Consider the following 27,908-nt stretch of genomic DNA (forward strand, 5'->3'; position numbering starts at 1 on the left):
TTGCAGCAGTGACCTGGCATGCATACTGCAGCCATGCAGTACGCGTAGGCCTCTGCGTGATTCTTATGCAGAAGATTGCTTCTGATTTCTCAGGTCACCCACCATTGCATGTATAGTGCTTCCACTAATGAGATGGTTCAAAGCTGTGTAATCTTCATACTGGATCTCCAAGGGATCTTGGATCACTCACATCTCAGATGGAAGAATAGTGCCATGGCAAGAAGGTGAATGAGAGCAAGTGGAGTATGTTTAAAAAAAAAAAAAAAAAAGGGAAGGGGCAGTGAAGAGCCTGAGGTGTCGAGGGCTTCTGAGATCACCATGCGTGGAGTAATTGCTGGAGGTGACTTAGAAATTAAACTTATATTCACATTTTTAGGTAAGGTACATCACTGAAGAAGCTTCCAGGGTGGAGTGCAGCTGACATGCAAGGAATCCATTCCACAGAAGTTCCCTAGGCCTGCAACCTTAGAGTCGGCAACGCCAGGGGAACTTGGTGTGTTGGCTCTCAGAGGAACTGCCCAGAGGGTGGAGCGGTGTGGAGACACCGCGGCCAGGCGCTGTGATAATATGGGAACTTGAAGGTACCGCGGAACCGATAAGCTGCATATTTGCTACCCTGGGCCAACAGCCTGTCATGTTTTTGACAAAATGCTATCCTTTTGGTGAACTTTGCTCATTATAACATCATTATAATACCAAAACACACCTCCATCCCAAAAGCTACCCGCCTCCAAGGTGCGACCACCCCTCACTGAGCTTGCGCTTTGATTTTTTCTAGTTTATACCTTCAAAAGCGAAGCGAGAAAATTTTACACCAATCATAACAAAGGTATGTATGACTAGAGTCACCCAAGCTCCACCTGAAAGGTAAAAAATAGTATAAAATAGCTTAAGAGAGAGAGAATGTTAGGGAAGACACCATCGTGTACCACTCTGACATCTGGGATCAGTCGACGGGCTGAGCCTCTCTTCCCCCCCGTTGGGACGCCTTTGGGTAAGACTCGAACACTTGGTTATACCAAGTGCCTCCCCGGGAAACTTAGGAACCTCTATAGAGTTGCTTTATATCTTTTAATGCAGTTGTAGCCGGCGGTGTTACTCATACCCTTGGTATTTGCATGTGCTTTGCAGACAGTGAATTTATCACCGGTAATCCAAAATAACTTGTGTATCTGTTGCTTTAATGAACTGCACTCTTCATTAATCTAGCCGTGGCAGTTCTCCTTGAATGCAACCAGACTCTTTAAGTGTGGCCATGGGGGTTCATGGCACGCGACTAGACTGAAGGTGTATCGCACTATTTGTGAATCCGTAATCGTGAGAGCTCAGTACACTGAACGCGACCGGACTTATAACGACGAATTGGGCATCTGCCAAATTACTTTAACCTTTTAATGCAACACCATGAGGGGATAGCAAAATAAGGAGAGGACTGCAGATGCTGGATGAGTTCCAGCTCCTCTAAATCTGAGGTACTGAGTACTCTGGATCTCACGATCTGGGAGAAGAGTGAGTGACGAGGCACCTTGCTCTCAAGAGCAGAAAGTCAGTAGTCTGATGTGACAGTTTCATACTTTTTTGACAAATCTTATCAACCTGTTCGCTCTTTTATTTCTGGTAAGAACAGTCAGTGTAGTCTTGGCTTGTGGAAAGATCTGATGAACCAGAAGTAATAGAGGTAAAAGCATAGATTGTCTTGGCTGAGAAAGAAAGGTAAGCAAAGAGAATGTCTTTGAAGTCTTTGAAATATATGGGTCCTCTGAGACTACAAAAGAGAATTTAACTGTCTGTGGTCTTTGGTTCCCTAGATGTGGTCTGCAGCACTGAAAAGAACAATGCAAGGATGAAGACCTATCTCCTGGAACACAAAGGTCCGCTGTGAGCCAGCAGGAGCACTTAGTTTAAAATCTGTGAAGCTCAGTACCAGGGAATCAATTTGCCAGAATCTGGGCAAAAGATAGACCCAAAGTTGAACTCCAAGGTAGGGAAGGTATTTCTCAGTGGTGACTCCTATTCAGCATGACCCACCTGAACCAGAGATGCTGCCTTAGGAATGCCTCTGCAACAGTGGGAAGCAGGTTTCTTGAGGTTTCACATAAATTTCTAGAGTTTGAAAGATACATCAGAACGTTTAGATGTCAGTTTAATCAACTGCTGTTTTTTAAAAAGTTGATGTTTTATGGTGATGCTGTCTGGCACTTAGATCCTGGGAATCGAGACTGTCTGCTAACAGAGCCAGAAACAGCCAGAGTTCTACATGTATGAAAGAAGGTTTGCCTCCTTTGAAAAAGGGGTTCCAGTTCCAGAATGGACAGTGCTTCCATATTTAATGCTTACTCAGAAATACTGATTTTAAACGACTGGAATCTGTTCTACAGGTTGCTGCTGCCATCTACTGGAAATAATTGCGTAGTTTTAGAGCTGATTTGATTACTTTAAATATTTTAAGATTTTAAATATATTAATAACTATAAAACAAAAGTCAGTATTTTAAAAAAATTCAAGTAGATCTTTTCCGACTTTCACCTATGGATCACAAATTTGTTTAGAAAAAAAGTACTAGGCGAATTTCTGCTACTAATCCCTGGCTTTACAGAGACAAGTCAAGACTACCTCCCCAGTTTGTCTCACCTTCTACCATTATAGGCGTATTTTCTCCATGGCTGGCAAATGACACCAAAGCTCTTTCCAAGTGTGTAAATTAGGTTTTGCCTCTGAATTTGCTGAAGGTGCCTCTCTTTGCATGGTCTCTGAAGAAAGTTTAATTATACAGTTCTCCTATCTTTGATCTCCTGGCACCTAAAATGTAGTCAGCATGAATACTCCTGCTCAAAATTAGCACTTAAACATTTGAAGAAATGAGATGTGTTTTGCATCACTAGAGTAATTTCTGGAAAGTAAAATAGTAATTCCTAGTTATTTAAACTAAACTGTAACAATGTGCTCAGTCTAAGTAATATTTTGCATTTCTAAATTTGTTTTCATAAAAGAATACTGAGGTAATGTCTGGAGCAAGCACCCAAGTTTGTTCCTTGAGCATGGAGCCTTATGCAACCCTCCCTTATAAATGTCTTTTATTTTGTGGCTATTAATCCGATCTAAATCTGTATTACTAATGTATTACATGTCATCCAATTTCAGAATCAAAGGGATCTGCAGCTGCTTTGTACTTGGGTGGCAAACCACTTGGTGCAAGCCAGGGAGTCGTGGTTGAATGCTTGGCAAATATCAGAAACCACAGAAACTAGAAAGACAATAAGGTGACATTTTATAACCTTTTTTACTTCAGAGTATTCAACTAATCTCTTCCTATGGTGATTTTTCACTGAACCTTTCTTTTGTGAACTGGGATTCTTGCTACCTATTTTATATCTATCAGGATTTAAGATTCATAGTGGCACAGTGATCCAGAATTGTTACATCATTTATCAAGTAGTACTTAGTAATTTTTGTGATGATCTCTCTCAGTCTTATGTTAGTTAATACATAAAATAATTTTGTACCACTGCAAAGATGTATCTTTTTAAAGCAAGTGGTACATTATGAAAACATCTTTATATGTTGTTTGGTACATGAGCAAGACTTCTTCATACATTGTTTGCATTTGTTGTGATACACGCTTATGATGTTTATATTTCTCATTATTGAACGCATCTAAATACATTGTAAACACATGCTTTAGCATATTTTCCAGTATTCATTGTGAGAGAAAGTGGTAGTAAGCATACTTCTCACAGTTACAGGGTAATTTTAGTAGACAGTAGCTTCCCCACCCTGTTGCTTTTTTTTCTGTAGTTGTTTCTTTAGTGCTTGTTGAATTTATTGGAACAGCTCTATAGTTGATCCATACAAAGTAGCTCCATTCCAGAATTACTGGAATACAGTGAAGATATGCAATTTAAACTCAATGTTTCTTCTGAAGTCTTGGAAATCTTACTGTCATATGGTTATTCACTGTCCGTGGATAGGTCTTCATCTAACGTGAACAGTATGTCAATAGAGCTATGGCAATTCAAACAAGCAAGGAAATAAATGCCATGTATATATATGTATATACTTGCTAAAATTATGTTTTCCTAAAGAAAAAAAAGTATATACTTACTACCTCTATACATATTAACTTAACGGCTACCAGAAGACCTCATTTTCTTTGGAAAAATTTTTCACCCTGCCCAAAGCAGATACATTTTTCAGCAATTCTTTTGGAATGAGAATAGACAATATGGTAGGAAGGACCTACATTAAATAAATGTGAACCCATTTCTGGAAGAAATTTGTCTTTAAAACACCAGTTAAAGAAATCCCACAGTGTCCCCAAAGAATTTCTTCCTGTACTTAACTTCTATTGCTAGACAGTTTTTCCTAACATTTAACCTAAATCTCCTTTGATACAATTTCAACCTCATCCCAGTCACCAAAGACATAGGGAATATTTCCTCCCCTGCAACAGCATTTTCCATATTTGATAACTGCTATTATTTATCCTCTCCCTTCTAGACAAAACACCTCCATTTTTCCAGTCTTTCACACAATGGTTCAGATTCATGCAGCACAAAAGAATCATTAGATAAGTTCACAGAAATTCCAGCACCGAAGAGTATGTGTAAAATGAGAGTGAGGACACCAGCTTAGCTCTGTAGTATTACTGCTCATTGGTGAATGCTGGCAAGCGAGATATAATCAAATCCAAACACTGATCAACTGAACTAGTTGTATATTGAAGACGTACAGCCTGGAAATGATTTTAACAGCTTTGCCAATTCAAACTTAATAAAAGAGGTTGGCATGTTTGGAGATGTATAATGGATCAACACAGACTTAAGTAACACTAGATTGGTATTGCAGTTTTTTTCCTTGTATATGGAAATTCTATTTGAACAAGGCAAAGCACAGCAGAAGTATTCTGATAATATGTCAACTCATCTGTAATATTCTCTTTACCACCACTGAATCCTCACAGAGGCAGGACATCAAATTCTCAGGGACACAGTCTTAATTTATCCATAGGTTGAACACTGCATTTGTGGGTTTTATTACCTCTGGATAATTGAACGCCATGTTTCTGCAATTAGATAAATGTTTGGTGTTATGTTTCTGTAATGTATGTAAATTATAGTTATAGATACTAATTACCCTCTTTAAACTTGGCTGGCTCCCCAAAGACTTCTAAGAAGAAACTAATAATTATTAGCGTATCTTCTTTTAACACCCTGCAGGCTACCATTAGCGCCAGACCATTTGTGAGTCGGTAGGTTACTTGTATTTTCTGACTTACAGGTAATCTAAAAAGAGATCAATAAAATAAAAGGGCTAGGTTAAAATATTTGTTCCTTGCATAGGAAAAAACTGCATTTAAGCTTGCTAGTTGCTTTTGAGACGTTAATAGAAATAGCTGCAGTTATCAGGATTTAAGATAATTGGTAGAAGTAACTAATGAACAAATATGCATTTGTTCAACGACTACAGCACTAGTATAGTTTTAACAAAGAAAACAAATCATGGGCTTTTAATGTTTTGCTAGTTATTTGTAAAACTGAACATCCGGTATTTGTAATTCCTAGGCACTGCAAGGATGGGCTATTTTCAGCAGGCACTTTTCAATGATGTAGTGCATTCTTCAGAGCTGCCAAAGAAGGGTCTTTGCTATCCTTAGTAAAAAAGCTAAAATTTCACCATTATATTTCAAATGTAAGATATCAGTGTTAGGTAACTAACGTGGCAATGAATCTAAACTCAAAACTACCCAGTAAGCACACAGGAGATTAAAAAAACTCTGTAGGTGAGTTTTCCTTAGGCAACAGTGTTTGCAATTTCTACAACTGAAATTATAGATATGTGATTTCAAACCCATTAATTACTTTGCCGATTTAGGGAAGTATTGGACTGAGTGTGCACAGTAGATTTGATGATGATGAGCAGAGAAGCTGTAACGTTTTGCTCTCTCCCACCATAACAAGGAGCTACCTGACCTGCTGAGCTAGAAAGTTTTTAAGATTAGGCAATTAACCATTTTAATGCTCTGTGATGATCTTCATTCTGCTCCCTATCGATAATTACATCAAATCATTCAGCTGAGTTGGGTTTCACATATCCACACCCTTTTTTTACCAGAAGTTATAAGCCTTGGAGCAGGAGCGGCAGAGGTGAATAGATGTTAACTTTCTGATTCCATACGGGCCTCCAATACAGGTGTAGGACGGACAACATGAGGTAGCAACGCCTGAAAGTACTGCAGGGGAATCCAGCAAAGTTCATCTGTGAATACCTAATAACTGTGTAGATGTGATGGAATTTCATTATTTATTGTGTTGAAATACCATTTATTGGCATTATAATTAAAGCCTTGATTTTCCTTAAAAGCTGATTTACATCCATGATCACAAGTATTAAATGTGCTCTCATTATTCTTTTAATTACAGACTATAGAACAGACTGAACAATGATCTTGTGACAGAGAAGAAATTTGTTAGCACCTTTCCATGTTTTGCTATATCACACTTAGGTCTATAGATACAGCATTATGTTTTCTTTGTAGGTACACAAAACTTGTAACAGCTTCACATTATTATTCAGCTCTGGCACTGAAAGAAAAAACGTTGCACGTAACCATCCCAGCATACTACCTCATTAGCTTCCTTAGCAAATCTGCTAGAAAAAGAGTCTCTGACTTAGCTTCAATAGCACTAAAACCATTTATAGCATTCGGTTTCACTGCATTTGAAAAATGGTACTCTGGTATATGAGTAATTGGATTATGTTGCCTTCAGTTAATCTGTAATTCTTTATCCTACTGATGAGACATAGCTGTTTTATTTTTGAAAAAGGTCAAATAGTTCATTACTGGCACATGCAGTTTTTTCTTGTTGAAGCTTGCTTGCAATTTGCGGTTTTACAAGCTGTGGAACACGAATAGCTGTTGTCACTTAAGTACCCTTACTACAGAATCTGTCTTTTGCCACGATCCAAGAAGGGCATGTACATGCACTTGATTAAACATATAAAAGAGGATTAAATTCAATGGAGTTACACAATTAAACACATAAAAGTCTTTGCAATAACACACGTTTCCTTTGCAGTTTAAGATTCTGTCCCCAAAAGGTGTAACAAACCATATTGTTCACATTTTTAGCTAATTCAGTAACAACTGTATCTTTTATTGTCTTTGTACAAAGCTGTCATTAGTGTTTTAATTGGAATTACGCCTTACACTAAAGACATGGTAGTCCAAAGCCAGGAGTTTGTCAGTGTTTGTACCAACCCCCGATAAAGAGGGGAAGATGTCGGGGGGGAAGGTTATTTGTTGCTGTTCTAATTCATCATGAGACTATCCAATAATTCTGTTAAAGTGCGTTAAGACTTTTGCCTGCCCTTCACGGTTAGTAATTTATTTTTGTTCTTCAAAGGGGAAATTCTGTGATTTTGGCCAATGTCTTGAAAACAACTTCATAGTTGAGAAGAAGAAGTAAGAGCTGGCACTCGGTGCACTGCTCCTTCTTGTTCTTGGGAGTCCGCCAAGAGGACTTCGCCAGCGGCCGGGCTGCTTTCTCACGACAGGACGGAGCGTGCCCTGTCCCGCCGGCTCTCCACCCGCCAGCCCCCGGCGCGGCGCGGCTCCGAGGCGCTCCTCGCCCTCAACGCCGCCGCGGGGCCCGCGCCCGGGCAAGGTGAGGCTGCTGAGCGCGCTTCCAGAGACTCCTCTCAACCAGCGTGCCCGTCACCGCATCGCCCGAATGATGTGCCGTCTGCCGGCGGTGGATCGGAGCATGTGGCGTTCTCTTGCAGGGAAATACTCTGTCCCCTCCTCCCCGGCGGCACTGCCAGCGCACCGGGCCCGCTCTCGCCCCATGCCGGCGGAACGGGGACCTGGGCCCAGCGGCGGCCCCGCTCCCCGCGAGAAGCGGCGGCGGCCACCGGGACCTGCCCCGCCCAGCGCTCCCCTGGGCCACGCCGGGACCTCGCTTCGGGCCTCTCTCTGGAGCCGGACGAAGGAGCTGCCGGTTCTCCGCGCCCACGCCCCTGGTAGGAGGGAGGCGGGAAACGAGGGAGCTGCCTCTTCCGCCCCATCCCGGCAGGCTGCAGGCGGAGGGCCGCGGGGCTGAGGGACAGCTCGGGGCCTCGCCCGGCCGGCGGGGGCTGCTGCCGTCCTGAAGGCGGCTCCTCAGCCGGCGGCTCCGCAGCCGGCGCCTCCGCCCCCCGCAGCGGCCGCCGCTCGCTCGCAGCCGCGCGGGCCAGGCGGCTGCGGCGGCGCCCCCAGCGCGGGCAGGCGAGCGCCTGCCCCTTATTTATAAGGTGTGCCGCGAACGGATTGGCTAAGGCGGGCTGGCGGCAGCCCCGCCCCCTTCTGTGTGCGCTGCCGCCATGTTAGGGAGCGGGGAGGGGGCGGCGGGGCTGCCATAAAGCAAGCGGACGGAGGGGGAGCAATAGCGGCGGCGGGCGGTGCATGGCGCTGGGGAAGGGGTAGTGTGGTGGGGGAGGAAGAGGAGGCGCGGGCTATCGTGCTCGCTGCTCGGCGATAGGAGTGAATGGCGGATGCCGTGATCCCCAGTGGTGGCGAGATGGAGCCGGAGCAGCATCAGCGGACGGAGAAGACCGGCGCGGGCCTCCTCGGAGTGGAGAGTAATAGAGCAGGAGCCGCTGAGGACACCACACAAAATGGCGGACGCTCTGAGAGCAGTAGCACTGGGGAGGCGCTGCTGGTGGCTGCTGTTGCTGCAGAGGACAAGGTCCCCCCAAACCTCAGCATCACTAGCAGCAGCCAGCGCAGGAGCAGCATCTCAACGGCAAATGAACAACAGCAGCAGCAGCCGCCCAGCGGTGTGTTGGGGGGGCCTCCCCCTCTCCCTAAGCCCCCAGAAGACCTGCCTGTTAGGAGGAACTTTCAGATCCCCAGGAAGAGCAGAGAAAAGAAAGGTTGTTCCTTCCCTTTCCCTCCCTTCTCCCCCTCACTCTCCTCTTCATCTTATTCATTAGGCAGGCTCTTTATGCACCTCACACAACTGCATGCAAAATCCTGCGGGTGTGGAGGAGGCTGTGGCATGGCTCGGACTAGCGAGGCTGCTGGGGATAAGATTTTTAGTGTCAGGCTTTTTACATTCTTTCCTCTCCCTACCCCTACCTCTTTTCTTTTTCGTTTTTATTTTGTCACAAGGAGGAGAAAAAAACAAAACCAAAACTCGGCTTGAATTTCAGACCGTTGCTTTAAAAGGACGGAAAAGCTGGATGTGATCAGGGTGGGCTTGAGTGGTGATCCTGGCTCTGCTTCTGGAGATGCAGTCGCATGCAGAGAAGATGGTTCTCTGGGACACGGACACGCAGAGAAGATGGTTCGCTTTTCACTTCCCCCTGACCTCCTCTCTGCAGGAGAGGGGTGTAATCCTGTTTAGGGTAGACTAGCAAACACTGAGCAGAGGTGTCCTTCGTTGATGATACGCAGAAGACTGTTCTTATCTAGTGAAAGTTCCTTACTTTGCAGGGAGGAAGCAAGCATCCAATGTTCACGTGCCTTGCCTTGGAAGCATTTCTCTTCCAAGCGTCTGGGTTTTTTTTTTTTTTGTTTTCGAGTAACTCTTCCTCTAAAAGCTGCCTTGCTTTTCATGAGATTCCATTGGCTCCTGCTTATCTTTGATTTTGTTAAGTGACGTTGAAGACATGTCTTATTCCCTCCCTGAAACTTATCTCAGTTCTTGACCTATTGCAACATGGGGTCAGTAACTTAGTATGCATCACAAAAATACCTGTTCGCATAGGCTTCTAGTTCTTCAGAGAAGAGTCTAACATCTAACTTCTTGAAATGCTTTCTTCTGTAAGGAAGAGATGAAGGTAGGTTTATTTCATTATCCAGTCTTTCCCTTTCCCTCCTTCCATTTTTGGCAGTAATGTCCCCTTTTTTCTTTTCCCTTTCTTTCCCATTGCCACCCCCTGAGGGGGGATACAAGTCTGGCAGAGATTCATTGTAAAAAGGACTGGGTTGATTTGGAGGAAAAGAAAGTCTTATTATTCATCTGACAGAGAAATGTCTGGATAAAACATGGTGCCTCTTGCACTTCCATATGTCAGACCCAAGTGTGGTTACATTTGAATACCTTTTAAATATCTCTCAGAAACGTTTAGTACTTAACCACAGACATTTGAAGTTCCTGTCTAGCATTGGGTTCCAATGTGAATGAAAACCTGCAGAATACCTTTTTGCATCATCTAATTCATCATTTGTCTATGCAGAACCATCTCCTACAGCGTGTAAAAAGTTATAGAATATGTGGTTCAAACATCAGGCTTCTGTGTCTTCTAGGGTAGAAGGGGACACCCTTCTTACCCTACTTCGGAAATTCACTTGCTAATGTCGAGGTCATTTGACCCATTCTTAAAGGGCTTACTTTTTAGTCTACCTGTCTTTTTTTCTTTCAGCTTACAGAACGCTTCTTGGACATTTTAATCATACTGGTGACTTAACGGTTTCCAAAATTCTCAAAACAGATCTTTCTTCTTTCTGTTCATGGTGCCTGCGGTCTTAGAGTTGCTTATGGTTGCTGATTGTTGGTCTTAACACCATGTGATACCATAACACAAAGTGCTTTGAGAGAGCATGTTGTAGGCAAAATGAGCACAAGTGGGCTAGCATAAAAACTGCCAGCATGATCTCTGAGGACAATCAAATTGCTATTGGAATTGGTATTGGCATTTGAGAAGTGATGCAATTAAATCAGTTCTGGAACTAAACCAGAAGATTGGCATTGCATTGATCGTCTGATGTTGTAGTGGCATACGCTTACAACGTGCTTAGTACCAGTGTTCAAATATATCTTGTTAAATTACAAAATAATCAGAATATCATCTGTGCCTCTCAAAAGAGCTCTCTTGGCTAGATTCATGAATTCCAGCATATAACAATACACATGGAAGCCTCCTCCATCCTTCCTTGTATTGGAATTATCCTTGTTTTGCTTTTTAAACCTCCATTTTATTCTTGGACATACCATCCTGAGAGATACCTGCTGTCTTGATTATGAAGACTAAGCGGTCATGTACAAACTATAAAATCTGTACAGGATGACTTTGTTATTTGGGTGGGGTGGGGGGGTTTTTTGGTGGTTTGTTTTTCTTCTTTTTTTAAGCACCAAAATGTGTTTTGGGAACAATTTTTGATTGTGAAGCAATTAAAAAATTGAATCTGCAAAACAAAAATGTAAGGGGAAAATCCTGGAAAACTTAGGGTTTAGCTGCTTATTTAGCCTTTCTGGAATTTATCTCCACCTCTATTTGGAGACTAATGAGGGACTGAAAGTCAACAGAAAGAACCTTGTTAATGTGGAGAAATGCATCTGCAGGAAACATACTTCTTAAAACTAACTGTGGTTAGTTGTCACAGAGAATCTTTCTTCTGACTTCCTTTTTTTTTTTTTTTTCCTAGAGGAAGAATTTGGGAAACCAAACTGTAAGAAAGGTTGGCTGTGAGATTTTTTTTTTTTTTAATGTGTGCGTTCATTTGTTTTCCTACTTAAAACTGTCTTGAAAGTTTCTGTTTTCTTGGTACATACAGTTCAGTAACGGTGTTAAGCTCTCTTGAATAGCTTACCTCTTTTTTTAATCTTAGTACTATAGCTGGTTGTCATGGCCTCTTCTAATTTGATTGTTAGATCTTCTCAGGTGTCCAAGTCTGCCTCAAACTTCAAAGATCCTTGTTTAACAGGATGAGGAAAACAAAATTTCAAGATGGAACCCTGGAAGGGCATTTTTTGACTTACTGAACTCTGAGCGGTCCTCATACTAAAAGGGAATTCCAAAAAACGTGCTCAAGTAGCAACCAGTCACTTAAGGGGTTGCTTGTTGGTAAAGGTTGGCCCTTTATTACCATAGTCTACCAAGTTAACAAATTACTGCTGTTTCTCAGGCTGAATGGGGGAAAAAGGTCTTGCTTTTGTTCATGAAAGTCTTAGCAGTACTTGCTTGGAGGTCTAGGTTGTCCCTTTTCTACCCAATAGTATTTGATGTTTCATTTTGCCTTGCCTTTTGTCTTCTAATTCTCCATACCTTCGGTAGAGATGCGTATCTGCTATTTGCTACATGCTATTTCTATACGGGGCAATCCTTGAACTTGATAACTACTTAGACCTTTTGAGAGCAAAAGTTATTTTGGGCTGGAAAAAAAAAAAATCACATAAGTGACAACATTACAGTTCACTAGCACCACAGATTTTTGGTCTTAGTCTTAAAAAATGAAGACTTAAGGATGCTTCTCAATGCAGTTTTTGTGCCAGGAGCGCTTGTTTGCGAAGGGTGCTACCATTGTGCCAACTTACCTGATACTAAGTAATTTACATATTTTCACTTGAAAGTTGGTTAGTTCAGGATTCCTTAAAGAGAATGTCTCTTTCTTCCTCTTCTTCACATTCTGACTTAAAAACAAAAGGAAAAAAACCTGAAACAACATAAACTCGCTACCTTCAAACTCAGTTTTCTCAAGTTGAAGCATCAGACAGCTGTGAAAGAGAAACTTAAAGCCTCTAGGGAATTACATGCATCTGAACATCCAGTCTAATGTCTGTCCCTCAACTAGGTACTATATTAGCTAATCTTAGTTTCCACCTAAAAATACTTGCATATGTTCTGATACACTGGGTAGAAATGAAACAAAACGAGTATTTATTTCCTTATTTTTACTTCTGCAGAGCAAGCCAGCAAAAACCACAATAACTGACTTGCATGTGTTATACTGCAAGTTAGTCCTTACATAAATGACTGTTTAATTTACATGGGTCCAATAAAGGTGTAGCATACCCACATCGGGTTTGTATAGTGAGCCTGAAAAACATACATGCACACACTACTGGTCTTTGAAGTGATGTTGGCCTGGAGATAAGCTTAATAATCTCATCCTTTGCCTGTGAACAGAGGATTTGGTGGCTGCTATAGAAGGTCTAGTTTAGTACTTTTCAGGTTTTTTCTTGCTTCTGAACTCCCTTGTTAAGTGAGGTACAGGCCCTTCTGTAGTGACCTTAACCTTTTAGGAAATGGCTGCCCTTTAGCACCAATGCTTGGATGACAAATTGAAAAGTATTGCCTTGCTAGTTACCTCAGTAGGTAATGTTTCAGGCTTTCAGTAAGAACCTGAAGCCTGCAGTGCCTCAAGTTCTGGAAGAACTGCAAAAGTGGATTTGAGCCTGTCGTGAAGCATATGATCGGTGTGTTTGAAGAGTCATGCTCGAACAAGGAAGAAGAAGCTTATGCCATGCACTCTTAAATTTTTTGACTGTTGTATATGGTAATTTACCTGAAATTCAAAGCTAAGTGACTTATTTTTTTACTTCATGATTACAATGCTGTCCTGCAGTCAGTTTACCAGATTTTCCTTGCTCCATCCATCATTTGGCAACTCAGGAACAGAATGCAATAGACAGAAAATGAGCAGGCTGCCCCTGAAGAAGAAATACTTAGTGCGTGCTGTCTGGTTCTCAAACCAAGTGTGGATTGTCTGCCACTACTGTATACGAAAAGGTGTCAGGCAGACAGGATAAAATCTGGTGTTTATAAGTACTCTTCAAAACCTAAGTAGCGTGTTAGTTCTGTAAGGATTATACATTCAACAAATTTCATTCGCCTTCCTTTTTTCTCAGTCAATAGCTGATCATGAAGCCAATCACTCTTAATTTATGTGTGAAGTCAACTAAGGCAAGATTATATGTGTAGTTGCTGTTCTTGTTCACTTTGTACTGAGTGGGCACTGCACATCAAAGGAATAGAATTTCCTTTACCATGAAGTTTGTGGAGTATTAAGCATTTTCCTACTAAAAGGTGGATGTAAGGCCTTGTTCTTGGACTGATGTGATCAATTAGGTGGAATCAGTCTTGTTTTAATGTTCTGCATGTTCTCAAATTGAAAAATTGCAATCTCAAAAGTGACTTTTATGCCCAAGTACTGAAAAATATTTTAGTTTTGATCTGCCTTTACTACGAAGGTAGCAACAGCCCTTCTAGCTTCAGTACTATCTCTGGTGAACTTACACGATGTTTGTTTGGGGTATAAATTTGGTGAAGTACAAGAAAGTGTATATATATTATTGAATAATAAGTAACAATAGTAGTAAAACATACTTTCAGTCCTCTGCTAAGAAATTGAAGAAAAAACGCAACAGTCTTTAAAAAAATCTGTAATTTGCTGTATTCCATAATTTAAGGCATTAGGTAGAGCTCTTTGATAAATCTGTTGAGAGCTAATTGTGTTGCAGTCTATGTAGGTTCTCCCTTAGCTGAAGAACAGGAGGACTTGCTGTTCTTGGGCAACTCCATCTCAGCTCACTCGTCAGAACTTTCCAGAATGCAGGAAATGTTGAAACACAAATGGGAACATAATTGACAATATCTGAATGAATGACAGGATCTTAATTGATGTAATAATATGCCTCTTTCTAGATTTGTGTCTGGGACGTAGGCAAGACATTGCGTAGCGTTTGTGGCCACTTTCTAGCTAGTTCTGTAGAGTTTTCTGCTTGCCTGGACTCAAGACGGAAGAAATAGGCTGGCTTTGAGCATGCCTTTCTAAGGGGAAGGAGGGAGTAGGGGTGGGGTACAGTAAACACTGTTAAGGAAACGGGAAATTAAGGAACCCAGCAGTTGGTGTTGGTAACCTGCCTTAACTGGCCCTTTTAGACAGAAGAGGAGCAGGCAATATGTGAAACTCATGCACTGCAACATGAGGGTTTAATAACTCCTTGGCAGAAAGATCTAGGAGTGTTTGGGGATGGGGTGGGACAGGAGGTGCTTTTCCAGTGTGTGTATATCTGTAGTAGGCTTGTCTTATATTTTACTAGTAAGTGTTTCTCTCTTCGGTACAAGTGCATTCAATCTTGGCAATACTAAGTTGAGAATTTCATTCACTTTCAATTATCTTTCCTCCCGTATTGCTGTCAGTCTTTCAAGAATGAAGGCATTGTTACTAAAAAGGATGTTATATAAGAACGGTTTCTTGATCACTTTCATAACTTCCACTCTTAGAAAAATCACTTACTCATTGTTGCTGGCGTTGGAATCATTGCTTTACTTTAGTTTGTGGATGTGGTTATTACCTTACAAAGGGTGTGTGTAAATGCAGCTTTTACTAGATAACACAAAACAGTTCAGTTTTCATTTAGAACATTTGTTTTATATTGAGGCTAATGCAGTAAAGGTTTCCTGCAAATGAGGAAAAGATTACTATCTAAATCTGCTACCATATTATTTAATGAAGTTGGAGATAACACTCTAAAGATGTAATTAAATTTAATTTGCTTTTGGAATAATGGTAGATTGCCTCTTATGTGAGACTAGTACTATTGTAGTTCATTCCTAACTATTGTAACTTTTAGTGATTTCAGGTGGTGGTGGTTTGGGGGTTTGTTTTGGTAGAGAAAAGTGGGCCCTCCTACAAAAAGAGCAAAAGCAGTCTCAGAAATATCTGTTGGGAATACTTTCTGTCTGAAGTTTGCAAATACCACAAAAATACTGCCCTTTCTGTGAGTATTTTGGAATTTATCCCAGGGAGAAAAACACTCGCCGTGCTGAACTAGCTCAGCTCCCCCAGGAGTATTACTTGCCTCGACATTACTCTCGGAATGCACACTGCGATTCTCTGCTGGCCCGCTCTCGCGTTGCCCGTCTGATCAGTTTGTCGCTGCCAGTACCCAAGTGCAACTCCAGAAGCTGGGGGAGATGAACGCTTCACTGTGGGAACCTAGGCACAGGGTTGCCCGAAGGTGGATCTGTACAACCACGAATGAAGGGCTTTCCTTTCAAGGCAGTTATCGTAAGGGATAAGATCATAAAGCATGAACACAGGATGTGTGGTTTTTTCATAACAGGGGCTTATTTGACTTCTTAAGACAGTAATGAATTTATTAATATTTAGCCTAATTACCATAAGCAAACAAACAAAAAGCCCCATAACGGTTCTAAAGCGAGGCTAAGCTATGAAACTGTTGTTGAGGTTTTTATTAGAACAATTTGTTCCTGGTTCTTAATTAAAAGAGCTAATTAGTTTAATTAAAGTTCTAAAAGTTTAATTACAGTGTGTTGCAATACATATCAGACGTTTTCAAAGAGTAAGTTCAGATTTGAGGTGCTTCCCTTATTAACTTCTGAGAACTAGCTGTTCAAGAGTAATATTAAAAAAGCATAAAGAAAAGTGATTTTTTTTTTAAGATGCTATAATTCTAGGCAACTTTAACTTACACTTTTTAGCCTAAATTCCATCTTTTTCAAATATTTTAGGTGTTCTTAGTATTTTAAATTGAATAATGAACAATTTGTCTTTATGCATAAATGGTCAGTGAACTGGAAGATTTTGGAATTTTTTCAGATGTGTATTGGAGCTTATTATTTAATTTCTTCTCTTTTATAGCACTCTTTCAGCCAGTAGCTGTAGGCTCTCGAGAGTTTGAGGATATTGTGAAGATTCTGCATTCATCTTACTTGGAACCAAGTTCAGTGTCCAATTTTAACTACAGGAGGGCCAGCTTAGTTCATAGTGAACTGTTGGAAAAGGAAGTGAGTATATTTGTGGCTTCTCTTTATGAATAAGGTACAAGGCAAATGAAATTTAATGTTTTTTCTGAGTCTAGAGGCAAAGATGTGGAGACTATTTTCTGCTTACGTGCTTGCTATTTAATTGCAAACTCATGTCCCCAAAAATGTAAGCAGCCATTTTTCAGGCAAGTTTATTACTGCATAGACATAAAATCTTGCCTGCCAGATACTCAAAAAAGACTAAAAGAAAAATTGTATTTGGCACCACTTGTCTCTGTGCATTTTTAGTTTTCAAAAATTTTCGTAATTTTTATGTATTTTTAATAACCTGGAAGGATGTTCTAGTGTCTTATTTGAAAGGCCTGATGCTTCCTGTGAAACTTAAGATTAAAATATTTTTCTCATACTAAGTTTACATAGTCTCTGTAATTTTGTTGTTTTCCAAGAAGTACCACCTAGAAGAGTTGATTATTTGAACTAGTAAGTGGAGCAGCTTGGTTGAAGCACTTCTGCTGTACCTTATCTGGTATCTCTTAAATCCAGCCTTGGCTTTCTTTCATAACTGTGAAAGAAGTTTTCAGTCCCAGTGCTAAAAAGCTTCACGTATGGAGTAACAGAATATATAACTGGGTTGCTATAATTATTATCTTGAAACTATAAGGTAAACTCTGAAGTTTTTTTTTTTTTTCTGCTACTGTAATGTTTATGATTCATGGTTACAGCTAAGGAGTATTGCAACTGATGAAAACCACCTCAGTAGCAGTGAGGTGCAACTGCAAAAGTATGTGCACAACATAAGAGATAACGGTCTGTCTCCTAAAAAGAGAAAAAGGCTTATTTCTGGAATTTCAAAGATTAAATGGAAGGCATTGAGCTGGACGCTTCTAGATAGTTATGCTACAAAGATAACACTAAAACATAACTACACAGGTTTGTTTGGAGAGTGTCTCTTCCTTAAAAAAACAAAGAAAGAAATCTTTGGGCAGATTAAGCCAGTGATATTTCCCACGGGTATAATGTTTTTGAAATTTAATTTTAGCATACTACAGTCTCATTCAAATTATCTTTTGATTATTTTTGTACACTTGGATCTGCTAACATAGATGGGGCCTTAAAACACTGACACTTGAATGTGACAGCAGTAATCTGTCTAAATGTGTTAAGAACTTTCTGTAATAATAGTTCACAGAAAAACGCAGAGAGCTGAAATTTGATGGTCGCCTAGAAAAAGAGCTTTCTGAAACCTATGCATTTCTGATGGTTGATCGACCTGAGGTAAGAACAAAACTGCTTATAAAATGCTTTCTCTTCTTTTTCAATTAAGAGTTTTTGGTTTTTTTAAACTGAGTGTTTTTATTGACACACTTATTAATCCTTAAGTTATTTTTGCAAAATTCAGCACTGGAAAGTGTAGAAGGATGGGAAAGAGTTATGATACTATGTCACCATTTAAATCCTTTATTCTCTGCTATTTAAGGTGCTCCATTTACATGTCTCTGTAAAGTACCTTCTCTGTTTTAGGCTCTGTTTTATAAATAAAAGGATAGATTTTCTGGATGGCATGTGGGTTTTTATTGCTTTTGTGTTTGGGTTTTTTTAACTGAAAAGGAATGTCACGTGTTTTCATTGCAGTTTGTTTTTGGTGGGGTTTGGAGGTTTTTTTTTTTTGAGTCAAGAAGAGGTTACCTTAAGGAGAAGGTAACCTGTAACATTAGAAGATGGACCTTATCTTCTGTGTCTCTTCTTTCATCATATGTTTTTAATGAAAGTGATGGAAAAGGAATTTCTGTGCTTTTTCTGCTATTATAGAGCCAGAATTTCTTAAGTATTCATTCATTTGGCAGGTTTACTTCTGCTTTGTGTATTAAAACCAAGTAATGTTCATAAAGTGTGTTTAAGGTATAGGGAGGCTGTTTTTTTTAAGATACAGGTGAGTGTGTGACTGCTTCATACTGAGTGTTTGACTTGCACAGTTTAAATAGTAATTCAGACTAGTCTTACCTCTGGGTGGTTTTGTTTGTAAGGGTTTTTTTGGCATTTGTTTTTGGGGTTTTTCTGTCTCAATCAAAATTCTATAATTGTTGTTTTTCACTGTTTGTTCTGTTCATACTCTGGCTTTCCAGATAGACTTGCTTAAAAAATGTCTGTTCTCTTCAGATCCAAAGCATATGCGAAAAGGGGCTGCAGGTGGGCCACTCCAAAATAACAGTACTCGGCAGCCCTTCCATGGGTAACTATTCTTTTGATTATATGTGCTGGTATTATTCAGTATGAGTTGGCAGAGAATGTGATGCAGCTGTGTAAACTTTCAGTCCTTTTTCTGTCACTTATTGCAGGAACATCACAGCGAGGTATTTTTAGCAAAGTAGATTGCCATCAGAACATAGTTTCATAACTCTGTTTTTGACTAGTTCATTTAAATTCTTTTCCCAAAGGGAAGACCTCATTCTCATTTTGGCTTAGGTCAAACCAATATATCATGTCTTCCCAGTAAAATTTGGAGGCCAAAGAACTAATGCAGTCTATGGCTGTGTGCGCCTCTGTGTTTGTACATACATATATGCATGTATATACATTCAGAAATACCTAATGGAAATAGTACTAATGGAAATAGTAGCTCAGCTTAGTATTGATGAGGATAGAACTAAAGTTCCTGAATCCACCAATCCAAGAAGAGCATAGATAAACTGGGGACTTGGAAGAGTCACAAGGTGTTAAGAGATTTGAAAGTGCAAGATGCAGAGTTCCTTTTGCAAAGCTTTTCAAATAGAAAATTAAGAAATAATTTTGTCATTCTCTGTAAGAGTAGCATGCTACAGAGGTGCCAATATGAATGTTGAAAGCAGAACAGGTGCGAGGGGGGCGGGAGAACAAAGGTATATGAGCATATAGTTTTTTACTGTTTTAGTCAGTAAAGGTTCTGGAGCAATTTATCAAAGCCATTAAATACAGACTTGGAATGAGAGGAACCTAAGCAAAATGGATGCTTTTCTGAGTACCTGAGTTCAGTTACAGTTATTTGATCTGAGGTAGTCAGCTAGACCAGCAAATAACAGTGTGTGTTTGAGGCCTTCAAATCTATGAAGTTATGGTTGAAGTGTTGAAAAGCAAGAAATTATTTTACCCTTCCATTTGAGTGTCAATTCATGATTCCAAAACAGTGTATTTTTGTCAACAGTGTAGGATGAGAGATTGCTGAGGATGCCGGTGTTTTCCTGCCTTATTTCTCAATCATACCTTCACTGCTTATCTCCACATTGTGCAATGGGACATTGTGCAGAAAGACCTCAGCTGTTTCAAAAACACCACCTGAAAGCAGAAGCTGTATAGCCTTTGGGCAGGGCTTGTCCTCTTGGTCACAGCACCTTCAGTACTGTGGGTGTGCTCCTTTCAAACTCAGCTAGTGCCCACAGTCTGCTGTGGTGGTTCATACTGCAGTCGGTGCAAGTAAACACTTACTCTGCTGTCTTGAAGTTGCAAATTGTGAACGTGCCCTTACACCTTTCTCTGATCATGTTCCAAAAATATTGTTGTAGCTGTATTGTTTGGTATACATTGAGCTTTAATCCCGTGTAATGCTGCTTAAACTTCTAATAACGTTTTAACATACAGCATAACGTGGTTGGTTTTGTTTTGTGGTTTTTTTATACTCCTCTCAGGTGTATATATCTCCAGGTATGCTGATTTATTGCAGCCTAATCCTCTAGAAGCTGGAGCAACTGGAGATGTGATTGTTTTTAAAATAATAAAGGTAAATTTATCTTGCTTATTCTTGAAGGATTATATTGCTTACTGATACAATAAAGGTGGTTTTAGCCTAACTTACTGAACTTCCATTTACACGATTATCTGCTTATAGAGAAACCAGAACCCTACCAGATTTAAAATCCAGTGTTGACACTGAGCTTGAATAAAGCATAATAAATTTTTGTAAGAGGTGAAAATGTCTTGTTTTCCTTGAAAGTGTGAAAATAATGTACTTCTGTAAATGGCTTTTTTAATGGCCTGTTTTCATCTCCCTGCTCGTAGTTCCTTTGGTACTTGAAGCACTTTGACAGTTTTCAGGAAAAAGCTTATGCTTACAATTCTTCTGCTTTATTACAGGGAAAAATGAAAAGCATATATGACCACATTGGTATGAAGGCAATGGAATCAACAGTAAAGAGTGCGTTAGATCCAACACCAAAGCATGAGTGCCATGTTTCAAAGAATGCAAATAAAGTAACCTCCTTGTTGGCTTATCGAGCCTACGAACTTACTCAGGTAGAGGAAAGTTAAGCACATGTTGAATTCTTATATTAGAACTTTATAAACAGAACTTTTGAAATGATGGAGATAAAATCACTGAAGATGTAACAAATACTGAGCATGTCCTGTAACGCTGCAGTCTGGTGTGTGTTTAGCAGTAGCCCACAGGTGCCTGTATTAGAAATCAGAGAGCAATGTGTCAGCCTCTCCTGTTTCCCTTTTACATACTGGGACCTGATGGAGAAGATCTTCAGCTTAGGATGTAGGTGGAATAGGAAATGGCTAGGGAATGTACATGGGGACTGGAATGTAGTTCCATATTATCCCCTCTCCTCCCCAGAGAGGGGATAATATGTGGAGTTTGAAGTGTAAAAGTAGAACTGGCTAGTGGGCATTAAGTGAGACTCCTAAAAGGGAAAACATTGGCTAGGAAAGAACAGCATTTTCCTTGCCCCCCCCCCCCCCTTTTTTTTTTTTTCTTTCTTTTGTTTCCCTTACCAAATTGTCAGGTTTGGAGATAGTGAGGGAGGAGAGAATGGAATTGGTTCCAAGCATCTCTGTTCCTCCCGCTGTCTCATCTCTGTTACTCTGTTACAGTAATCTTGCAGTCAGATTATTCCATCAAGTCCATAGATTTCAGGATACTTACTTGAAAGCATTCTCTTCAGCATTACAACTTCTTTTGATTTCTGTAAATCAGAGCTGGAAATCTAGCCACTGAATCAGATGGCTAGAAAATGAACGTATGTTTTCTTTTCTCATTACAAACTTCCCTTAATTAACATTTTTCTTTAACATTAGAATTTTGTGACTGAACTAAGGATGGATTCCAAAACTCATAGCAAGTTTTACTTTCCTCAGTGAATTTTTTTTGTTGTCCCTTACCTCATCAAGAATATACTTTCAAATAAATGTTGCAAAATTACTTTTTCATTCTTGATTAGGTCCTGAAGTAGCGTCCATCCTGTCAGTGTTTAATAAAGGAGGGAGGAGAAGGTGAAAAAATTACCTTAATTGATTGTGTTATTAAAGTATATATGAGAATGGCATTTAAAAGCTTCCTTATTTTAGGTGTCAGCTTTTGAAGAAATAGGCTGTTGGTAAAAGGAATATAAATGTGATTTATTATGGTAACTTATCACTTGTTTTATATACCAGTTAATGTTTGGCAGAATGGGTTTCAAAGAAACTCCCTTTGTTTATTTAAATAATTAACCATGAGGTATATTTTGTAAGCTATTCCTGTGAAACAGAGTACACCTTTCACTGAAGAAAGGCCACGGATTGTTAGTATATTTGCAAAATACAGTTTACCAGACTTCTAATTTAACATTGTGTTCGCTTCTTTTTCTAGTACTATTTTTATGAATATGGCTTTGATGAGATAAGGCGAAGACCAAGACATGTTTGTCCTTACGCTGTGGTTTCGTTTACTTACAAAGATGAAATGGTGCAAGTACCAAAATTCTTGCCCCCATCAAGGTAAGCTCTAGGAAATGAGTTTTGGAAAGACTGCATGCAGCATGAAGAACTCATAGCTCTTGGCAGTAGCTTAGAATTCATGTAGATGAGCAGTGCTGAAATGAATGGATGTGTCACAGGGACTTAGCATAATAAATACTTCTAATGCAAAGCCAAGAGGTGCCAAAATTGGTTTTATGCAGCAGGCTGGCCACTGTGGGAAGCAGTTCTGCTTTTTTCACCTACTTGCTTTCTGCTGAGGTGGAATCCCTGTATGAAGTGGTTTTTTTGCTTAACTGGGGAAATTCAGACATAAAAATGTTCACAGCATTAGCTTCCTTGGTATTCTAAAAAAATGTTCTGTATACTTTGTCACTGAACTCTTCGCTGGTGCTGTCTTACTGCTTGTGGAGAGAATATCTAAATGGGTAGTTGATTACAGATACAATATGGTATCTGTGCTGATAGGAAGGCATCCAGCTGTGGGGACTGTACTATGTAGTGCTAAAAATAGTTATCAAGATATCTAAAATAGCACAAGATGCTGCAGCAGTGATAGCTTGAGGTTAGAGAGCGAGTTATCAGTGTTGCTATTTTGTGAGACTGATAAAATATCCTTAATGTAAAATTTAGTAGCCAGAAGTTTCTGTCTCAAGCTAGTCATTCTGTCTTTTTTCTTTTTGTTAGATCAAACAGCTTCAACACAGATAGAAGTACAGGTAAGAACGAATTGAAATGTATTGCTTTTATGATACCGACATGGAAGGTTTTGGACTTTTTTCCCCAGGTAGTTTTATTTGTCTTTAACTGGAACGATTGCTTAGTTATGCAGGCTGTATACCTGAGTTTTATCCTGTACCATACCGATTGCAGGCATCTCTTCGTGATATTGGATGACGGAACAGTCACCTTAATGTGTATCTTCTTTTACCAGAACAAACCAGAACTGAACAAAACCAAAAGTCTTTTTTCCCCTCCTTTTCTGCTTGTAGTGTAGTAAGAACTTATCTTCTGTTCCCAAATCTGCTGTTCAGTGGTGCTTCAAATAATATGATCCCCTGTCCTGCTTTTCTTTTGAACCTCATTCAAGCAAAATATTAATATGTATGAAAGTTGTTGACAGTTAAGGTAAGGAAAGAGGCTATCATTCCACAGATGTTGACATCAAGGGCGTGCTTATGTAGACAGGTACAGGTTGCATACCAACCTCCTTTACTCTGCTCAGAGCAGGTCAAAACAAGATAGGATTGTAAACACCCTTTCTGTTACCTTTTAATTTACTATTTAACGTATTATTATCTGGTCTGGTATTAGTATGAAATTTTCCCTAAACTGTTTTTGGAGATTCAGCAGCCTGTCTTTCTCCATCTTAATTTAGATAAATCTAACTATACGTTATGGAGGGGACAGCTTTGGAATAAAGGCAAACTTCTGTGCCACGTTTCCTTGAAATCAGCAGCATGTCCTTTCCTTCCGTGCAAGCTGTGAGTATTACCATTCAAAGAATAAGTTTAAAATATTGCTGTGTTAAAACTCTTTCTAGTAGAGACTGGTGCATTTTGGATATATTCAGATGAAAATCTAAAATACAGATTGATGAGATGCTTTAAATGTGTCCAGCTAGACTCTCTGAGTCATGCATGTCCAGAGCGTCTTTTAGTTCATGCACACAACTCTGTCAGCATCTCGTTTGTTTGTTTTTTCCTTTGAAGTGACACACATGCCTTTGCAGGAATACACACCACTGGCTCATGAGAAAGTCCAAGGAACTGATTTTTAAGAGCATGTGTTTGATAGTTCTTATTTGGTTAATGAGTGTAGGACTATGGGGGGGGGTGGGGGTGGGGAAAGAGGTCTTTATTTTTTTTTTTCCTCCCTCCCCCCACCTTTCATCTCCAGTTCTGAGAAGCTTGAGGTTGAAAAAGTTGTAAGCATTGATCAATTGAAGAAGAAAATTTCACCAGCATTGTTCTATAAAGAAACTTACCTAGGAGCAAAAGAAGGTAAATAGTTCTAGCTTAATTTTTTTAAATTTAGAATTTGAAAAAGTTTTCTGAATTATAGTTTTGTTTCTGTTTTTCTTATCTTCTCTTTCTACCCTTATATCATGTCAGTGTTGAAGAACGGCATGTACTGTAGCCTTTATGAAGTTGTGGAGAAGTCCCGTTCTGGTAGTCGCTTGGAGGGTTTACTTCAAAAACTAGAGAAAGAGAAACTTGTGAGTGCAACAGATTTGACTATTCCTGTTTTTTAAAAATAATTTTACTAACTAGTAATTGAGGCGTACTACAAGATCCATGATCTCACTGGAATTTCTTAGCTGGCATATTCTTAAGTATTGTATCAGGGCAGTTCTCTACGTGTGATGGAATTTAGCTTAGAGACAGTAAGAGTATTCATAGTGAGCAAACGTCTTTGATTGTTTGAAATGGTATGCTTTTTTTGCTTGAAAACAGGTTCTTGTGAAACCTCTTCTGGACAGAGGATTCCTTTTTCTTCTTTCTCCTTGGCAAATGACATCCCCTTATGGTATGCATACTCTGGGTTTTTTGGTTTTGAGTTGTCTTCGTTGGTGGTGGGTTGTTTTTTTTTTTAGGGGTTTGGGTTTTTTAATGTTTTTGAAACATAGTGGTCTCCTTCTCAACTGATTTTATTTTCTTGTGTTCTAGACCACCAAACTGGACGGCCCCGCATGCTACATGCATTGTTTCTGTTTCCAGAACCTAGAGGTATAATGAGCTCAAGTAAGTTTGCTCACTGTTGAGAGTGTTGTATACGTGCTTATTTAAATGTAGCTTATGTTCTGTTGAAGAATTTGTAGTGTTATAGCCTGTCAGCGTAAACTAGGAATAACAGTTTGCTTTGGCTATGGTCATGAGGATGGTGTTCAAAAAGCATTTATTTCTTCACAGAAGTGATTATCACACTATGTATTTTAGGTTGGTTGGTTTGTTCATATTTTAGAAAGTAAAACTTTGTTCAAATTTCTTGATTCTCTATTCTAGTAGAACTGAGCATCAGTATTCCAAGAGATCTATGCATTAGTAATAACATTGCACTTCAGAGGTTTGAGGGCTTTCTCTAACCATCAAAACATTAAGGACAAAACGTCTTAAAGTCTTTAATGTACCTGTAATTTTTTTTTTTTGCATTGGGATATGCACCAAAAACTGAGTAAATGAGCAAAGAAAATATTGATACAACCGAGTCATAAAAGATGACTGAAAGGACTTGGCTTTAGTAGAACTTTAATGCTTTGGGATGAGACTTTAAAGTTAATCTTTTACAGTTGAAATTTGCAGTAAGTAGTACTAGCAGCAGAATGCAGTCCTTTTTGGCCTGTGCTGAGTTAGAAGTGATATTGTCCAAACATAGCTCTTTCCAGGCATTTCACTTTTACAAAGAAGTTCTTGTCCTAAGTCTTGGCAGCTTCCTGGATTCTTATCTCTGTATTTCTTATTTTAATAAACCCCTTACGTTCTTCTTATTTAAGTAACAATTGTGAAAATTCAGTCAGTTACAGATTGGGTAGGAGGAGATACGATGTAAGATGACATTTAAAGAGTGTGTATGCCAGTTCCTTAAAAATACTCCAGTTCTTGCTGCTGTGACATTTCAAAGACGTGAGCTTCAATTTCTGTCAAACACAAGGTTAATCACTGGTTTGAGTCTTCAGAGGTGCTTAAATGGTTGAATGGAGAAAAGTTTCAGTCTGTGATTGGAAGGGGGGAAGAGTGTGAATAAATAAATAAAATAAAAGGAGGATATAAGTTAGAGCTTCCTTGAGCTGCTGTTCCAAGGGTGTGGTAAAAGGATCTAACAGCTTCCCAGGACAGGGAAATCCTGCTCTTGGCACCTGCTCCTGTTCATCTCTTCGATTTAGTGAGTTGTATTCTCTGCAAAGGAATGGAAAAAACTGTATAGGTTTCTGCTGGGTTAGTAAGCTGAATCATTTTATAAGGGTCCAGTGAACTTAGAAGCAGCACAATGAACGTGTCAGGATTGCATAGGAGGGAGTAATGCTTCCCCTGTTTCTTGCAGGGAGCTGTTAGGCTGCTACTTAGTAAACCTCCGTAAGCCTTTGAAGCCTTCTAGAAGGGCCAGTAAAGCGGTTTAAATTGGACACAACAGGTGTATCTAGGATACAGGTTACCACAAAATTAGGAAAATGAGCAGTTCATCATGACTATGAGTAGGTTGACTTTTAAGTAGGCTTTAAAGCTGGTTACTTCACAAAAAAAATTCCTTTCCTGGCTTTTGGGTTATTTCTCCACAGTCATTCCAAACTATGTTTCACCAAATATGTATAAGACAGAATATTGCTAACTAGTCATCATTTATTTATAGCTTTATGATTTGATTTTAATTGTGAATTCCCTTTTCTCCTATGGCAGCACAAAAAAGTGTTCTATTTGGAACACAGAAAAATTCAACTACCGTGGTGTTGCACGAAAATCAGGAAATCATTCCAGAATTCACAAAGTTTATTCAGTCTCTACATTTTGCTTTAATCCAGTCTCGTAAAGACACTACTGCAGATTTCAATGCTGTTGTGGAAAAGTATATAAATGAGTATTTGAAAAGATGCTGTAGTGGCTCTGGAAAATATAGAGAATTTGTATTATATCGGTATGAATCACGGTTGGATGACAAAAAATTTCTTTATTCTGCTCCAAAAAATAAATCTCATATTGACAGCTCCTTGCAAAACTATATTTTTGGTTGTGAGGCATATCAACTACCTGTTTCTAGAGCTAAGGAATTGATGGAGGGAAATCGGAAACTTCAACAGTTCAGTCCCATCTCAGATTACGAAGCCACAGAAGAAGACTCTGATTTTGCCAACATAAGAAGCGGGAAAAGAATCCGTGCAAAATACGAAGCCACTGCTGCCAAGCGAAAACTGCCTCATTCTGGAGATTATGATCCTGATAGACTCAAAGAACTTATTAACTTAATCCAGTGTAGGAAAAAAAATGTAGGTGGAGATTCTGATACTGAAGACCTTAGAAATAAAGGTGGTCTGAAAAGGAAGCTGGAAAAACAGTCTGAAAATTTGCGGAAATACTTAAAAATGAGTGAATCTTCAGAGAATAGTTGTCAGTATGAAGGTAAGAAAGCCTTTGTTTCGAGTTCCTCTTTAAACATTGTAATTCAAAGCATACTTAACATTTAATCTTTACAGATTGAGTATTTTTTGCATACTGTGGATATTTTAATGCATGGTAGTTCGTTTAAACATTGATGTGAGTTCTATCAATAGAGACGTAGTTTATTTTTATGTAGGTTGCCTCTTTCTAGAAGACAAGTTAACAGGACTTGTCACGGAAGCTGCTTTTGTTCTGCCTCTTTGGAAAGAAGGCAGACTTCCAAAGAGTTTCCTTAGCTGTGGAACTGTCCAAAGACTTCCTAATACAGAGTACTAAGCAGACTTGATACTGTAATGCCTTTTGCAGAGTTTGGCTTTAGGCATCGCCGTAATTCTTATGGCTTCAATACCCTATATAGTACCTAATAAATTTAGATTGAAGGGGAGAATTAAACTTCTAAGCATGAACACAGTTAAGCTTTGAAATAGCCAGTAATGTGTGTAGTGGGATGAAGGAAACAGCCTAATAGTATTAAGATCGAACTATTCTGTACATGAAATTATCTACATCCAGACCTCAAATAATTATCACAGATGTCATCTGATACTTACTTAA

General features: G+C 39.4%; 1 protein-coding gene across 10 annotated transcripts in view; it reads left to right on the top strand.

The window, feature by feature from the left end:
- The first annotated feature begins 8,079 nt into the window (after positions 1 to 8,079).
- TASOR (transcription activation suppressor) overlaps positions 8,080 to 27,908 on the top strand; it is a 35,287-nt gene continuing 15,458 nt past the window's right edge. For 3 of the 10 annotated variants that reach the window (XM_072876389.1, XM_072876390.1, XM_072876386.1), the window contains exons 1-14: positions 8,443 to 8,910; positions 16,370 to 16,515; positions 17,677 to 17,769; positions 18,652 to 18,724; positions 20,154 to 20,245; positions 20,599 to 20,757; positions 22,097 to 22,224; positions 22,891 to 22,922; positions 23,582 to 23,687; positions 24,103 to 24,206; positions 24,318 to 24,421; positions 24,660 to 24,732; positions 24,873 to 24,947; positions 26,598 to 27,314. In XM_072876389.1, the coding sequence (XP_072732490.1) occupies positions 8,523 to 8,910; positions 16,370 to 16,515; positions 17,677 to 17,769; positions 18,652 to 18,724; positions 20,154 to 20,245; positions 20,599 to 20,757; positions 22,097 to 22,224; positions 22,891 to 22,922; positions 23,582 to 23,687; positions 24,103 to 24,206; positions 24,318 to 24,421; positions 24,660 to 24,732; positions 24,873 to 24,947; positions 26,598 to 27,314 (2,290 nt within the window). In that variant the 5' untranslated portion in view covers positions 8,443 to 8,522. Of the gene's footprint in view, positions 8,290 to 8,441; positions 8,911 to 11,420; positions 11,441 to 16,369; positions 16,516 to 17,676; positions 17,770 to 18,651; positions 18,725 to 20,153; positions 20,246 to 20,598; positions 20,758 to 22,096; positions 22,225 to 22,890; positions 22,923 to 23,581; positions 23,688 to 24,102; positions 24,207 to 24,317; positions 24,422 to 24,659; positions 24,733 to 24,872; positions 24,948 to 26,597; positions 27,315 to 27,908 lie in introns of those variants that run through there. The other 7 variants (XM_072876392.1, XM_072876391.1, XM_072876388.1 and 4 more) reach the window with 6 other exon arrangements.

The sequence above is a fragment of the Ciconia boyciana genome, chromosome 11 (genome assembly GCF_034638445.1).
Source record: "Ciconia boyciana chromosome 11, ASM3463844v1, whole genome shotgun sequence".
Lineage (NCBI taxonomy): Eukaryota > Metazoa > Chordata > Aves > Ciconiiformes > Ciconiidae > Ciconia > Ciconia boyciana.